The 16,663-nt window shown below is 36.2% G+C and overlaps 1 protein-coding gene across 1 annotated transcript in view; it reads left to right on the forward strand.

Annotated features, from left to right (window-relative positions):
- The window catches only part of Prosalpha2 (proteasome alpha2 subunit), a 68,711-nt gene that overhangs the window by 20,455 nt on the left and 31,593 nt on the right, over positions 1-16,663 (forward strand). Inside the window, exons 3-5 of the mRNA XM_089236551.1 lie at positions 5,353-5,485; positions 7,703-7,825; positions 9,196-9,277. Coding sequence (XP_089092677.1) covers positions 5,353-5,485; positions 7,703-7,825; positions 9,196-9,277 — 338 coding nt within the window. The remainder of the gene's footprint in view (positions 1-5,352; positions 5,486-7,702; positions 7,826-9,195; positions 9,278-16,663) is intronic.

Raw genomic sequence — 16,663 nt, forward strand, 5'->3', positions numbered from 1 at the left:
ATCTTATTAAAAATCGGATTTTTCCGTACAAAGACTGCGATTCCCCCCCCCCCCCCCGACCTGCTACTTTCTCTGTAATAGAAAAATGAGTTGAAATTATCCAACTTATTATACAAGTTCACTTCATTACTATAAATCCAGATCAGATTTGAAAAAATTAAGATATTTTGTTTAAACAACCTGAAAATTCTACTAAAAAATTATCATAGTTAGCTCGCAAACTCTGAATATTTGTATGAAATATGTTTAAACTATACTTGGTGGATAAAGAGTCATGCAGTGACGTCAACCTCAACATTGCTACTGTAAGTTATAGAAAACCTTTGTGTATGTTCCGGTTTTTTTTTTTTTTTGTAGAATTCATCAAGATACCGGTTCTGCCAAGGTTCTCTGCATTTGGGTGTGAACATAGTGCGTCCATATTTCAGATTCCGAAAACTTGCGTTGTCTCTGATAGATAAAAAAACTAAATTTCAAGCTAAAAGAAGTTCAGGTTTTTAACCAATCGGAGATGATGCTGGTTTTCTGAATCTGAAATACGGATGTACTATGCTTGCACCATCAAGCTGGAGGGAGTATGACATCAGTATTCGCCTTTTCAGTGCTGAGAACGTCGTCCGCAACATCATTCGTCGGAAGATCACGTGACTCGGTGAAAACATGCACAATCCCCCATTATTTTCTTATGGCATAAATAGGAGCTTAAAACAATAAATTAAAGAAATAATTTCAGCATCGATGAGATAATTCCAAAATTAATGAAAGCGGTAATTAACGAATGACAATTCCAGAATTAATGAAAGAAAAATTCTAGAATTAATAAAATAGATAATTTCAGTTCCAAAATAAATGAAAGTGATGATTACAGCATTAATGAAAGATAATTCTAGCATTATAATTAAAAACAGTTCCAGCATTAATGAAAACTAATTCCAGCATTATAATGAAAAACAGTTCCAGCATTAATGAAAGATAATTCCAGTATTAATGAGATAAAGTGATAATTCCATAGCTGCCAAGTCTCCCGAATTTTAGCTTCATCTCTCGAACTCCCGAAAAGTTCTTTAATCTCCCGAATTTTTATGGAAATTGCAAAAAATCCCTAAAAATTCCCTACTTCATTTAAAAAGAATCCCCACTTTTGAAAACAATCCCTAAGGAATTTCTTGTGGGCAAAAAGTCTTCTGCCTCTGTTTTTTTCCCCATTCGAAATGACGTCACATGTTGTAAATGGGGGAATAGTTGGAAATTCTTTTTTTTAAGGAAGTTTTACAAACCCTTTGATGGTAACAAGAAAAGTTGTTTGTCATCGTGCAGGGAAACAGCTTAGCAGCCAATAGTCCTGGATAATAATTGAAGATTATAGTGACACGCATGTGGTCAAAATTTCCTCTTTCGTTGAAGTTACGTATGTGCGATAATAAAACATGAATACTGATAAGCAAAAAAATATTTAATTAATTTTAAAGATACTTATTCTGATGAATTTCCTTTCATCAAACGTTCCAGAAAAAGGCTGACTTTTTTTTTTTTCCACAAGTTGTGTTGAGGACATAAACAACGATGATGGTGGAAAGACTGACATAATCACCCATGTGAAATCATAAAAAACATCAAGCAAGTGTCGCAAGAAGTCTGTGTTCTTCAAAAATTGATGTTTTTTTCCTTCATCTTCTGATGACTTTGGGGTCATTATTTGCGCAGAATGTTTGTTCACATCGTTTCTGATTGAACATAATATATATATACACTGCTCAAAACAATTAGGGGAGCACATGGTTTTAACAAAATTACGCAAAGATGTATACCGATAAGTAACATAAAATGAATCATCCATAATTTAAAGCCTAGCAAGAAACGGAAGAAGAAAACTTCATATGCAAATCAAAGTTCATGATGTCAAAAACCAGAAAAAGGAGATAAGGGCAGAAATCGGGATGTTGCAGAAACGTCTGTTTTACTGCCGTAACTGTGAAATTTGATCGCGCAGTATTTTTTTTTTTGAGACAAGGTGACTTGAGGATGTCTCAACAACATGATTTACCGGAATCCATGGCATGGCGTGTTATAGGCAGACTGGAATCCGGGCAAACACAACGTAGTGTCGCGGACGCTGTTGGAGTCGCCAGAAGTGTTGCAAGGCTGTGAAATCGATTCCAAGAAACAGGAAATGTTAGACTTCGACCAGGGCAAGGTCGGCCACGCACCACTACAGCAACTGATGACCGGTATATACGGTTAACAGCCCGTCGAAACAGAACAGAGAATGCTAGGCAGCTGCAAAGACGGTTGCTCTTGGCAACAGGACGAAGGGTGTCCAGCCAAACAGTACGTAATCGGCTTCATGAGGGAGGGCTCTATGCACGTAGGCCAATGGTCTGCATTCCGTTGACCCCACGCCACCGTGCGGCCCGAAGAAGATGGGCTGCTGAACATCAAGATTGGGAGCAACATGATTGGAGCCAAGTGCTGTTTACAGACGAGTCCCGATTCAGTCTGGAGTGCGACACCCGACGTGTTCTGGTATGGAGGGGCAGGCACTCGAAATAACCCCGCATTCGTTCGTGAAAGGTCACAATACAGACGAGCTGGTTGGATGGTATGGGGTGGAATCAGCATAGGCGGACGTACGGACCTGCATATCATTCGGAATGGCACTTTGAAGGCCCGAAGGTATGCAGACGAGATACTGCGACCTCATGTCATCCCTTACGCTGGAGCCATTGGAGATTCCTTTGTTTCCCAGGATGATAATGCCCGACCGCATAGAGCTCGTCTGGGGGAGAACATGCTTGAAGCTGAAACAATACAGCGTATGGAATGGCCAGCGTGCTCTCCTGACCTGAATCCAATCGAGCATGTTTGGGACATGCTCGGACGACGCATTGCTGCGCGACCAAGGCCGCCTGTTACTGTCCGAGACTTGCAGATTGTACTTCTTGAGGAGTGGAACAGTATTCCCCAAAGTCTGATCGATAACCTCATCGCATCCATGGCAAACAGGTGTGCAGCAGTCTTAGCTGTTCGATGAGACCACATGCCCTATTAAAACTCATGCATCATGTCTAAACAGTACTTTTTTTTTTATCGTTTACACGTAACCAAATTGTTGCCCTAAATCATCTTTTCATGTTTTTTCCATATTTTCAAAGAATTAAAGCTTAATTCCAAATTTTTTTACGTCTTTTTTCTGTATTGCGCATTGATACGCGTGTACTATCCATTGTATGGCAATACGTGGCTGTCTCGCACGGTTTTCTTCACTTTTTTGCTTGCTCCCCTAATTGTTTTGAGCAGTGTATATATATTTTAGATCACCATTGAAATTTTGGCCTCCAATTTCACTTGTTTTTTGCTTAGGGATTTTATTTCCAAGGGTTTAACTTCCATGTCTGTAAAATCCCTATTTTATTGGATTTCAATTTCTGAGTAGGGATTTTATTCCCTATGCTTTAACTTTTATGTGTGGGAAATCCCTATTTTATTTGAAAAAATCCCTTTCGTATTTATTAGTGGGTGGTTTTACTATAAAATACGGGTCTGTGTGAAAATCTCTTTTAATTTTCATATTCAAAAGTTGGCAGCATGTAATTCCTAAATTAATGATAGTGATAATTCCAGAATTAATAAAAGATAATTTCAAAATTAATGAAAGAATTTCAACATTGATGAAAGTGGTATTTCCAAAATTAATAAAGGCGATAATTCCTGCATTAATGAAAGATAATTCAAAAATTAACAAAAGAGATAATTCAGCATTAATGGAAAAAAAAATTTAGTTTTAATGAAAGAGGTAATTTCAGTTCCAAAATAAATGAAAGCGATAATTACAGCATTAATGAAAGATAATTTTGGAATTAATGAAGGAAAACTCCAGAGTGTTAATGGAAAAGATAATTCAACATTGATTTGTTTTTTTTGATTTATTGAGCAGATTGAGGCATTGAAGTTTTTCAGAAGTAAGGAGTCCAGATCAGACTCGTCTCAAGTGCATCAAATCCGGGAAGTCCTTTCAGATAAAAGTGTTTTGGTAAAAACTTTGTTTCTGAAAGAAGCATAGGAACTTTTCAATGGCTTTCTGACATTATTTCAGAAAGAGGAGTCCTCGTACACATTTTTTATGACAAGCTAGGAGCTCTTGTTAGAAAAATTATGGCGAGTTTCCTGAAATCTGAACATATTCAGAATGTTAGAATTGCTGAGCTTCAGAATTTAGCTATAGAAAGCAGTGAGAACTGGGAGGAAATGTGGTTGTTGGTGCTGAAATAGAATCCAATCTTGCTGAGTTGGGGGAATGTTCTCAACAAAAAATTTCTATTAGGTGCTAGATCGTCAAGCACTTGCTCAAAGTTTTACCCTTTGAGAACACCATTCTGGAAAAAATGAAGTGTTTGCAACCCGTTTTCCGACTGAAAAACTCTTCATTATCATGTATTAAGTACATTGTTTCAAAGCTACTGCAAGTTGTTTGTCCTACAGATACCCCTGGATGAATGGATTTCTCTGCAGTGTGAAGATATATAGGTGAGTTATCAAAGGTTAGATAAGTATTGGGGATCTATATTTGATCTGAAAAACTTGGAATTGCAAAGTTCAAAATTTTGCCTGTGTTCATCAATGCCTTATTATGTCTTGCCCTCTGGAAATGCAGACTGCGAGAGGGGCTTTAGTGTAAACAAACATTTCCTGCAACATAGATCAAATCTTTCGATTGAAAGTATCAATGGCATTAGACAAATAAAATCTTATGTACAGCATTCTCAAAATGCGAAAGATAATGTTGTTGATGGCAATCTTTTGTGAAAGCTGTTCGCAGCTCGCATCAGAAGTTCTAAGACAGACTTCAGCACCAAAAAACTTTTGATAAGAAAGTTCCATGACCAGATGAGGATCAAAAAGTAGAATCGGAGGAAAAGGAGTTGAAGTAAAAGTTTGCAAAAATAATGTTCCAAGGAAAAAGTAATCTCCCTACTTCATAAATCTTCTCCATTTAGTTAATTTTTTACAAAAGAAATGAAATATCAAATTTAAGGTTTTCTTAATTTGTTTTCTTGATCTGAAATTTTCCAAAGGATCTGTTTTTTAAATCTTGAATTTTGTAAAGGGTCCAGAAAATAAAATAAAACTCAAATTTCAGCTAGTCAGACCGCTGTGTTCTTTTGAAAAGTTTTCTTTCAAATCTTCCTGCTTCATATGTTGCTGTAGTTTTGTTTTTCAAATTTAAAATTAATTTCATTTAAATAAATTAATGTATGTCAATACCTGCTATGTTCTTTTTATGTTTTAATAATACCTTTGATATGAAATAGTCAACTTAATTTTTTTTTCATATTTAACTTCCTTTTGTTTCAGCTTCTAATGGAGTAGTACTGGCTGCGGAAAAAAACTACAAGTCAGTGCTGTATGAAGAACATAGTATACATAAAGTTGAGATGATTACAAAACATATAGGGATGGTTTATAGTGGAATGGGGCCAGATTACCGGTTAGTGATACCTTTTTTTATCGATTTACAAAAAAGGACCGAACAAAATAGCAAAATTAGACCTATAGTTGAAATATTTTGTTTTAGCTTAGTAGTAATTCTGTTAATGTTTAAAAATAAATTTTTCCATAGAACTCATTTCTTCCTTTGGCATTAAAAAGTATTTCTCAATGTAATTGGTATGATATGAATTCAAGTTTGTGTATGTTTTTCATTTGAACAATGCAATCAAAAGGATTGTAATAGTTCAAACACAAAGCATTCATACACTTTTAGTATTACACATCAAAAAAATTATTGCTTGCCATTTAAAAAAATTTAGACTGCATATTGTGTGTGGTGCAAGAAATCTCTCAAGATTTTTTTAAGTTGATTGAGGTGGACCTACATTCATGTCACTTAAATCCGTGTTATTGTGCACACATGATATGAATTACTCAACAAATTAGTAGACTGCCAATAAAGGATTTTGCAGTAGACTAGTATGCTTCTGTTTACATGCTTCTCTCTATCACCGTGCTTATCTCTGTCTCACCTTAGGCTGTGAATAACACTATTAAGATCAAGTGACATACCTGCCAACTACTGCAGTTTTATTGTATTACATCCTTTCTCTACTATCATATGCTTGTGAAATCTGGGACCCTTATACTCTCTCCAATATAGGCAAATTAGAATCTATTCAAAATAAATCCGCCCGCTTCATTCTTAACTGTTGGTCATCCTCTGCCTCCGTCACTGAGCTCAAGCTCCAACTCAATATGCAACTGCTTTCTACCCGCAGATATATCTCTCGGTTATCCTTCCTTTTTAAAATTCTCCATGGTCATTTTCATATTGACACCTCGAACCTTCTAACTCCGGCTCATACTTTTCAAAAAGAATTAACCATTCACAAAAATTGAAACCCATCTTTGCATCCACAGATTGTTTCAAATTTAGTTTCTTTCCTCGAGCAATAACCGACTATAACAACCTCCCCCCCCCCCCCAAACATTATTAATTGTGAAACAATTTCCGATTTTCTTTGTGACATCAATCATCTCTGTCTAACTTCATCACTGAATTCCCTTGTATAGGTCTCGGCCAACCAATATTGAATAAATAAATAATAAATAAATAAATTTAGTATAATTTTAGCAAGTTAGTATGATTATATGCTTTTGCTTCTAAAAATACAATTTTTTACTGAATTGCTAATATGCGGTATACTGAGTGATGCCCCAACCATTAGCATCCCCTCGATAGATCACTGTTTTCCAGAAAGGCCATCCTAACCTTTTATAGTTTCATGAATAAATGTTTCATTTTTTTTTATTCAGGCCGAATTTTTTAAATGAACTTGAGCTAAAAATTTAGTTCACAATTCCCACATTTGTGATTGATGTACAATAATAGACCATTATTTTCCAATATTTGAGTATTGGAAAAAAAAATTTTATATCTGAAATTTATAAAATTTTTATTGTGTAATTATTCAGAAGAATTTTCAGGAATTTCAACAAAAAATAATATTGCACTTGATGCAGTTCTATTAATATTGATTATTGAGGTGACTGGAATGTCTAATTTTGAGTTATGAATATCGGTTGGTTTTCAACCCTTTAGCATCCATCTAATGATTGATGAAATGAAATTAATGAAATGAAATTAATGATCTAACCTTTTTGATGTTTTTCCGTAATCGGGGGACTCGTGTCTCGCAGTGAGTGAAACCATATTTCATTTTAGATAAAACATTACAGTAGTGCAAAAATTTGAAATGATAGACAGAAATAAAAAAATTTTTCTGTTACTGATCTGTCCTCAGAATGTTTTCGTAATACGTAAACCATATATTTTTTCGTGCAGCAATTACTTTGATATTATAATTATGTAATTCAGTTTTTAGTATAGGGGGATAAACCCTTCCCTTCGGTCCCACCTCTTTTTTTTCTATAAATTTGAAAATAGGCAGTGTTATGCTTTTTTATGGATAGAGTACCATTTTCAAGGAAACAGTTATTTTCCGGATATTATGCTGAGGTGAACTCGGAAAGAAACGTCATTATGTCTCTGCTGGGACTCGAACCCAGGCCCTCGTGCATACCGGGCAAGCATGCTACCATCTATACCACTAGAGACATAACCTTGCCTTCCTTACCATTTTGTTTTCTTCTGCGGTTGGTGGGCCTGCAGTGACATCACATGAATTTTTTAATTATTTTTATTTTTCAGACTTTTGGTTAGACGTGCTCGAAAAATGGCCCAACAGTATGCATTGAAGTATGGAGAGCCTATTCCTACTGCTCAGTTGGTACAGAGAGTTGCATATATCATGCAGGAATATACTCAATCTGGGTGAGGGAAAAAAATTCTTAAATTTTGGAATTGACTTGGCTGTTCTCACATTATTATTTGATGCTTGATCAAGATTAGTAATTTTCTGATATTCTCTTGTAAAGTTTGATTCAGTGATCTTTTGTCCCCATATATTTAATGATATTATATTGTGGTTTTTGATATTATAGATGTAACATAAGTGGAAGAACTTTTCTCCCGTGAAAACTGCACATTGAAAGGGATTGACCTAATAAACAATAAGTTTTTGTACAAATTCAATTTTCTTTTTATGAACTAGACTTTCCAACCTTTGAGAAACACGTTTACTATTTTGATATTCAAGGTAGACGAAGCATTGGCTAGAAAAGTTTCTAGAGCAGTGTTCTTTCACCACCTTACATCGATGGACCAGTTGAAACACTTGAACAATTTTGTGAACTGGCAGAGAAATGAGAAAAATCATTCACAGACTGGCAAAAAATTCCTTAACCCTTACAGCTGCAATCCCAAGAAAACTTAATCTGCTTTATTTTGGCCACTCCAAAATATTTCGGATTCTTACAACACTCTAATTTCTAATGTAGCAAATTACTAGACTGCCCATTATAAAAATTAATGTTATTTTTCTTTGTAATATTGAGATTTCTCAGTTTTTCTTTTATACTTGAGAGCAATCAGCGTATGTTTTATGTTAAGCAGCTATATAAAATATTTTTCATTTATCACTCATTTTCTTTTTTTCTCTCTTAGAGGTGTGTTCTTTTGGTGTGTCTGAAAAATTTTAAAAACTGCTTAAAGAGTTAATAAATAAATATCAATATGGGGGTGTTAATTTTCATTTCTATTTTAACCAACAGAGGATCTAGTAAATTTTCCTTCTATTTCTGACAGTCTACGAAACTGTTCATTCATTTGTATGGATGTAAAAAAAAGTTGAACTCTGATCTGGAGGTCAGCTGAATTGGGCAACTCTCAGATTTGAAGTATAGATGGCATCACTAACTTCAGGCACAATTCTAGATATACATGAAGACTGTGGTAGGTACACACACATACTTCTGCATAATTCACTCCCTTTTCATAAAAGTGGGATAAAACTGTAATAAATTTCCCAATGACAATAGACCATATTTGTACTGTCCTATAGTAACTTGGGTCACAATCGCAACTAATCAAGTAAAGAAATGAAAATGCATTTCTTTCTTTCTTTTTTCATATAAAAAAGTTGCTCATTTACTGCAAATTAAGGTTATTTTTATTTATTTGTTGCATTGAGATTTCTCATAGTTTCTTATTTTTTTTATGCTTGAGAGTGACCAACTGGTTTTGTATTAAGGAGCTAAAATATTTTTCATTTATCACTCATTTTCTTTTTCTCTTTCTGTTAGAGGTGTTCGTCCTTTCGGCGTATCTCTGCTTATTAGTGGTTGGGATGAAGGCAGGCCTTATTTATTCCAGTGTGATCCATCTGTGAGTTTAATTTTTTTTTTAATTATTCTTGTAAGCAAAAGAAATTATTTGAGAAACTCAGCAAGTAGTTTCAATCATTATGAAAAATTTTCATCCTCATTTTATAAAATGTAACATATTTAAAATATTGCAGATTGAAAATTTATTTATCGTAAGATTTTTACAACTAGCTGATGTGAACATGAATTCAGGAAAGAAAATGCAACTGCTCTTGAGAAGAATTGAATCCATGTCCTCCTGCATGGCAGGTGAACACACTAGACCACTACACTATAGAAGTCACCATCTAGTGGCAAAATGACAGTATGTGATCTGTTGGCTGATTCATGTCTGCCTTTCCATGTATGGTCCTGTTCAGTGCACTCAATCTCTAAGGAAAGAAGTTAATTGCTAAAAAAAAGCATACTGGTTTAGCTTTCTCACCCAACATGTGAGAGGCAGTGCATGGTTTGATAACCCCTGGAGACAGTCAAGTTTTCTTTCCTGAATTCAATTAATCTTTGTATCAACCAGTTCTTAAAACCTTAATTTTCAAGTATGGCAGGAAAACATTAAAATATTACTCCATTATACGCAGGACTGGGGCAATTTTTTCCTAAGCTTGCCAGTGTTTTCTAAACAGCATAGAAGCTACAGTACAGGGCAATAGCAGGGACTTGTCCAGCTGAAATTCGGGTTCATTTTGCAGACTTTTCACAATATACAAATTAGCTGCATTTGAAATTTCATTTCATTTTGTGATATATTAACTAGATTGTTTCAAATTTCCACAAAACTACTTACTTTTTACAAATCAATGACCCTTTTCACAAAAAAAAAAAGAAAAAAAAAAAAAGAAATTAAAATTTTCACTGAATTCTGGACAGACCCTAGATAGTTTCCTTACTGTGCTCCACAAGAGGTTTTGTGTTGTCTCACACATAAAAAAATTTTTTTGAAAGAATAAACAAATGAAATTTTAAACTGATCAAATAAAATAAACAAGTTTCAAAAATGATAATTTTGGGCTGCCATGAACTTCTGCTACCTTTTTCCTTGCTTGAAATGTGGCCTTGGTGTTGCTGGTTGAACGTCAGCTGCAGAAGACCATAATTCAAGAAGGGCCACTAGTGTTGGATTACTTGCATGTAATCTTTTTTCACATAGGCTTCCAATTGTTCCTGAGGGAGGCAAATACACAAAATACAAAAACAGATGCACAGGATTTACTTTGAATCAGGCTGTAGCCCACTGGGATCTGTGATTCCCTTTTTTTTTGTAGCCAACTTCTATGGGTCTATTTGTTATTTTTCAGGTTTCCAACTCAAAATTTCTCGTAAAGAAATCCTTTGATTCCTCTCCAAAGGTTGATCCTGCATAAGCCCCTGCAGTGGTAGGCATAACTATCCAACCCCTAAAACAGTGTTTCGCAAAGTGTGTGTGTGTGTGTTGTGACTCCTAGAGCATCACGTGAGTTAGTGATATCCATTTGTGTGCCAATTTATACTTTAAAGTAGCTTTATTTGGAAAAATATTTTAAAAGCCTTTTTTAATATACAGGGGTGGGAACTCTGCGCCAATTGCGCCGCACTGTGCTAAAACTAATATCTTGCGCCATCCTGCTCCAATAGCGTGTTTTCACATTTTTCTGCGCCAAATAGCAAATTTTGCTTCAGTATGCCCGGAATTTCGGAAAGGACGCCAAAAATTTTTTGTTCCTGCCAGCCACAAAACGTTTCTTTTCGAAAGAGAAGAGCATGTTTTATTCCACTATACTTAAACTATCGGCCCCTGATCGGGCTTTCCATCGCGAAACCCCGATATTCTCCGTGATCGTGGAACTGAAGATGGTTTGCAATGCCTTTCAGCTTTAAAGTGCAAATTCGAGTGTTTCCGTTTAAAAAAAAAGTTGTCACTGGAAGCAGTAGAAATTACTGTAGTCGATTGTGATTGTGTTAAATCCCGATGTTTCGTGAAAAAAAATTTTCATTCCGGGAGTAAAAAGCGCATGTTCGCCGAATTACGAATGTTAGTTTAGAAACTTTGCCGAATAACGAGCGTTAAATCACCAATGTTGCCGAAAAACGAGCGGTAAATCGTCAATCTCGCCAAATATCGAGTATCAGATCGTCAATCTCGCCAAATATCGAGTATCAGATCGTCAATCTCGCCAAATATCAAGTATCAGATCGCCAATCTCGCCAGATAATGAGTGCTGAATCGCCAAACATCGAGTTGATTCTTCCGAAATTCTCTCCCATTTTGCAACAATTTCTTTCCAAGTATAAAAAAATTAAAAACTTATAAAAATTTTTTAGCTCATTTGAAGTGCTGCTGTTCAAGGCAGCAAATAGTACCCTCAGTAAACAAAAATCATCTTAAATAGACTGGTGCAAAAAAATTTATGACAGCCGCTCTTTCAAACAAGGTGTTTGCCTAAAGCACCAAAAACAAAAATCAAGCTGACGAAAAGATGTTTGATAACAAAAGACAGTGCAGTTTTATTTTGAAAAGGGTTGAGGGTTAACGAAAATATTCTTGTTAATTTCACTGCTCCAATTTATAAATATCTGCTCCGATTCCCATATTTTGCTGCTCCAAATCCTGAATTTGCTGCTCCAAAACTGCTCCAAATCTTGAATTTGCTGCTCCAAAACTGCTCCAAATCCTGAATTTGCTGCTCCAAAACTGCTCCAAATCCTGAATTTTGCAGCTCCAAAATGGACTTAGTCACTTCCCACCCCTGAATATATTAAAAAAGGCTTTCATGGCCATCATGTAAATTATAATTAAGCTTAAAAGTTTCTGGGTTTTTTGGCCAACGTGAAGTACAAACGTGTGTATGATGTGTACTTCATGTCGGCCAAAAACCCGAAAACTTTTAAGCTTTATTTACCAAACTATTCTGGGGGAGCCACGGACGAATCATGAAGTGGACAAGGAAACCATGTATAACAAAAGTTTCAGAATCACTGGTATAAATCATGGTATTTTCCATAAGTTTTTTCATTACAAGCTTTACGGATCATCAAAATTGGATGATCCGTATTTTTTAAGTATTACAATAAATCGCAAAAATTTATTTCCTTTTTTTTTAGTTGATATAGAAGGGGAGAATGGAGATGAGTTTAATGTGTCTCTTACATGATCAACTACATCCTCCCGTCTTCTATATGTTCTTTTCCTCTCCTGTATACAGTTGACAGATATACACTAAAAATTCACTTAACAGGAATATAGAAAGAGGGGGAACGTCAGTATTCAAATATTACGTCAGCATCGAGGAGGGGGGTGGGTTTCCCGATTTGCTGACTTTTGATGACCGGGGGGGGGGGGGTTGGATGATGCTTATACGCCATAACCACCCTTTATGAAATATTCTTGATGGCATGTTACTCAGTGCACCAAAAACGAAAATAAATTTTGATAGTTTTTCAGGGTGTCTACCAACACGGGAAAGTCATGAAGTCCCGAAAAAGTCACAGAAACAGAAAAAGGTCACCGAAGTCACAAAATTTGAGTGAAAGTCACAGATATTTTTGATTCTTTAGAGATTTTCCCCCTAAAATCTGGGTGAATGGGTGAGTAGCAACAGAAAAAAACAGTGACAATATATAGCCACCCTACATTAAGGCAGACATTATATGGGTGGGACAAAAAAGCTATTTAGACTGGATGAAAAAAAAAGAACTTTTCTTTCTTTGCTTGTCCAGACCTTTCAACATCTGTAATATTCTCCCTAATAAAGCAGTGTTCTCAGGATCACGTGATAATTCCTAAAGGAGGGAGGAGTCCTCTTGGGAACAATATTGGTTTTATGTTGAAAGGACATGACCCACATCATGGAGCAAGACTGTTGGATCTTTGGCGGATCCACAAGCCAGAGTTTTCACTGAGGGGCTCTGTAGTAAATTTATAGCATGAAGAAACAATGGTTGTGATTGTCCCGGGCCTTAGGGCTGCAGCCCTGTCAGCCCCATCTTTGGGGGGGGGACAGGTGGAAGGGCATCAATTTTTTCCCCTGCGAAAGAATTGTTTTTAATCATCATCCATTTTTTTATTTATTCTGATCGTTTCAATCTTTATCGACTAGCTATAGTGAATGACGAAATCATACAGAATACATAGGCATACAGTACAGTGGTACCCCACCATCACCGCAGTGGTGGTCGGCTGAAGTTGGTTTCCTTTGGTTCCCAACTTTGAGGTGAAAATGTGCACCGATTTCCCCCATTGAAAAGTCCCGCCACAGAGAGCAACAGGCCACAATGATTCAATCGCTACACTCCACTCATAGTTAGAAAAAAGTGGTGGCAGAACAAAACAGAAACAAACTTCACGTCAGGTTTCACTACACGGACACGCACATTCCAACATGTACCAATTCATTGGAAATTCCCCAGAGGAATATGAACGAGGCACATATATGGTTTAGTAGTATCAATTGTGTTGCGACATAACTTTTAGGCCAAATTTAAAGGAGTATCACAGTGCTTCCAAAAGTATGCGTTGGAGCTCCTAGGAGCATCGTGGCGTGCTCAAAATATGAATTTGTGCACACAAAACCTATTGTTTAAAGTGGTTCTTTTATATGATGAAACAGCTGCCAAACTTCTTGGGAAGCCGCAGGTGAACCATGAATTACGCAAGGGAGGCAGCTGACAAAATAGAACCATTGGAATGCGATATAGACCAGATGCGATATAGTCGCGAGCTTTGCCTGTTCCATCAGAAGAAGTGCACTCTTATGTCATGTTTGACGTATGAATGCATGAAATCTAGATGATTTTAATACCTGAATGCAATTTGCAAATGGTGTTGAAGTAAAATAGGGCATGAGCATCAAGTACTCTGGGTGCTTTGGGGAGCATAATGGTGCTTGCGAGCAATGGATTGAAGACGCCTGATTTGGACGGACACCTAAGCATGACAATAGAGGAAATAACAAGCGTCTAATATTGGGCTTCAAAAAATGTGAATAGGAAAAGGAATATGTGAAATCCATCCTTTGAAAGGGCCCTTGGTTGGTCTAGTGCAGTGTTTCCTTAACCGCTGGGCCCTGACATCTGCCAAACTGGGCTATGAGTGGTTTATTGCTTCATTTTTACTCATTTATTTCCCATTATTCTTGTGTATGCCCAGGCCTTTCAATCAAGAAGAAATCAACCATGCCGCAGGATTCCAAAGGTTAAGAAACACTGGTCTAGTGGCACCACATCTTGTAGTAGGGCCCCCCTAAGCTGATATCTTTGGCGGGCTCAAGCCGAATTTTTCACGGGTCCTGTATAGTGGGGAAAAAACAAAAATGAGAATTATTTTATTTACAGTCCCCTGGTTGGATCAGCCCTCTACTGTGCTTCCTTCCGAATTGGAAAATTGGCTGGACTATGTTTGTACCCTTAAACGATGGTTTCGGCTCTCGTATATAAGAAACGTTTCTTCTAATTTCTTTTATTTTACCTGCACCAATACGTTTTGCCTGCGAGCATTAATGCAATCAGTAGAAAAATGGGCTCATTCATGCACATTTTATTAAGACTGCGCTTTCTTCTGATGCACATCCCTATCTGGCGATGTGGGTCGATTCTGACGGCAAACTGCCGATTTCAAAATTCACAGCCGATCGTTGAACCGACTGAACAAACTACTCGATCAATCACACCTTGCTCCGTTCAACGTCGTTTGGGTCTTTTGCTCTGTTTTGAGCCCACTATTGCTATGGGTCGTAGTGCAACTCTTGTTGTGCACACGGTTTAATATCGATCAATAGTATGTTCAGTAGTTTCACATTCGCAGGACGTGGGACACAACGAGCGCTGGTGTGCCCCCAGAACTTGCTTTTGGAAGGTTTTGTCGTAGGTGGCGAAGAAACTCTGATACGACAAACATTGAAGAGGGGTGGGTTGGTCTTGGGTTGCCAGACATCCGTATATAAGACTCGCAACAGCGTATGCAGGAATGCATGGTTCGTACGGTCCTTGAAAACCTTGAAAAGTCCTTGGGAAAAAAGAAAAAGTTAATTTTCAAGGCCTTGAAAGTCCTTGAAAATAAATAAGAGTCCTTAAAAATAAATAAGAGTCCTTAAAAATAAATAAGAGTCCTTGAAAAAGAATTTTTTTGGAAAAATTTGTGTTTTCTGAAATAGTTTTCGCCACTTTTTTTTTTTACTTCGTAAGTGACGTCCTTAAAAAAGTGCAAAGCACAGGGAAAAAGCCATAGTAGCCAATAACCCTGGATAATTGGATTTAAAGCACGTTTTTCCCCATTATTATAAAGCCGGGTTTTCGTAGGAGCAGGTTTTTTGTGCCGCGTGCAAAGTGAATCGTCCAGTGTGACACGCCGTCCACTCACCAATAATAAGAAAACAAGGTCGACTGTTTTCCTAGAGAGCGCAACAAGCCTCACACGGCAGTGTTTTACGTCGGGCGTGATTGGCCGACTGTTTCTGGAAGAGTCAAATGCGTTGTGCACCACTCGTTTTACCGATCTTCTCTTCATTTTTGTTTTCTTTCATTTCCCTTCATCGAGCTCAATGCTTCCCTTCAAAACCCCCCCCCCCCCCGCATTCTAGTACCGGTGGTGGTATGACGTCAGTGGTCTACATAATTACTTGGAACATCACGTGACTCGTTGAATGTCGGCGCATCTCCGTTATTTTCTAATGGCATCCATAGTTGTTTAAAGGAGTTTAAAACAATAAATGAAAGAAATAATTTCAGTATCGATGATATGATTCCAAAATTAATGAAAGAGATAGTTCCAGAATTAATGAAAGAAAGAATTACAGAATTAATGAAATATAATTCCAAAATTAATGAGAGAATTCCAAAATTAATAAAGCAATAATTCCCGAATTAATGAAATAATTTTAGAATCAATAAAAGAATTCAGCATTGGCGAAAGAAACAAATCCAGAATTGATGAAAGCAATTATTCCAAAAGTTATGAAAAATTATTCCAGAATTGTTGAAAGAAATAATTCCAGAATTGATGAAAAAATTCCAGAATTAATGAAAGAATTACAGAATTAATGAAATATAATTCCAAAATTAATGAGAGAGAATTCCAAAATTAATAAAGCAATAATTCCAGAATTAATGAAATAATTTTAGAATCAATAAAAGAATTCAGCATTAGCGAAAGAAACAAATCCAGAATTGATGAAAGCAATTATTCCATAAGTTATGAAAAATTATTCCAGAATTGTTGAAAGAAATAATTCCAGAATTGATGAAAAAATTCCAGAATTAATGAAAAAATTCCAGAATTAATGAAAGAAATAATTCCAGAATTGATGAAAAAATTCCAGAATTAATGAAAGAAATTATTCCAGAATGAAATAAATAAATTCAGAATTAATGAAAGAAATTATTTAATCTTTTCCTATCTTTAGAAGAGTTCTTTTTT

This window comes from Pholcus phalangioides, unplaced genomic scaffold, assembly GCF_987345545.1.
Source record: "Pholcus phalangioides strain wild (caught in Gottingen) unplaced genomic scaffold, Ppha-v1.0 ptg000009l_1, whole genome shotgun sequence".
Taxonomy (NCBI): domain Eukaryota; kingdom Metazoa; phylum Arthropoda; class Arachnida; order Araneae; family Pholcidae; genus Pholcus; species Pholcus phalangioides.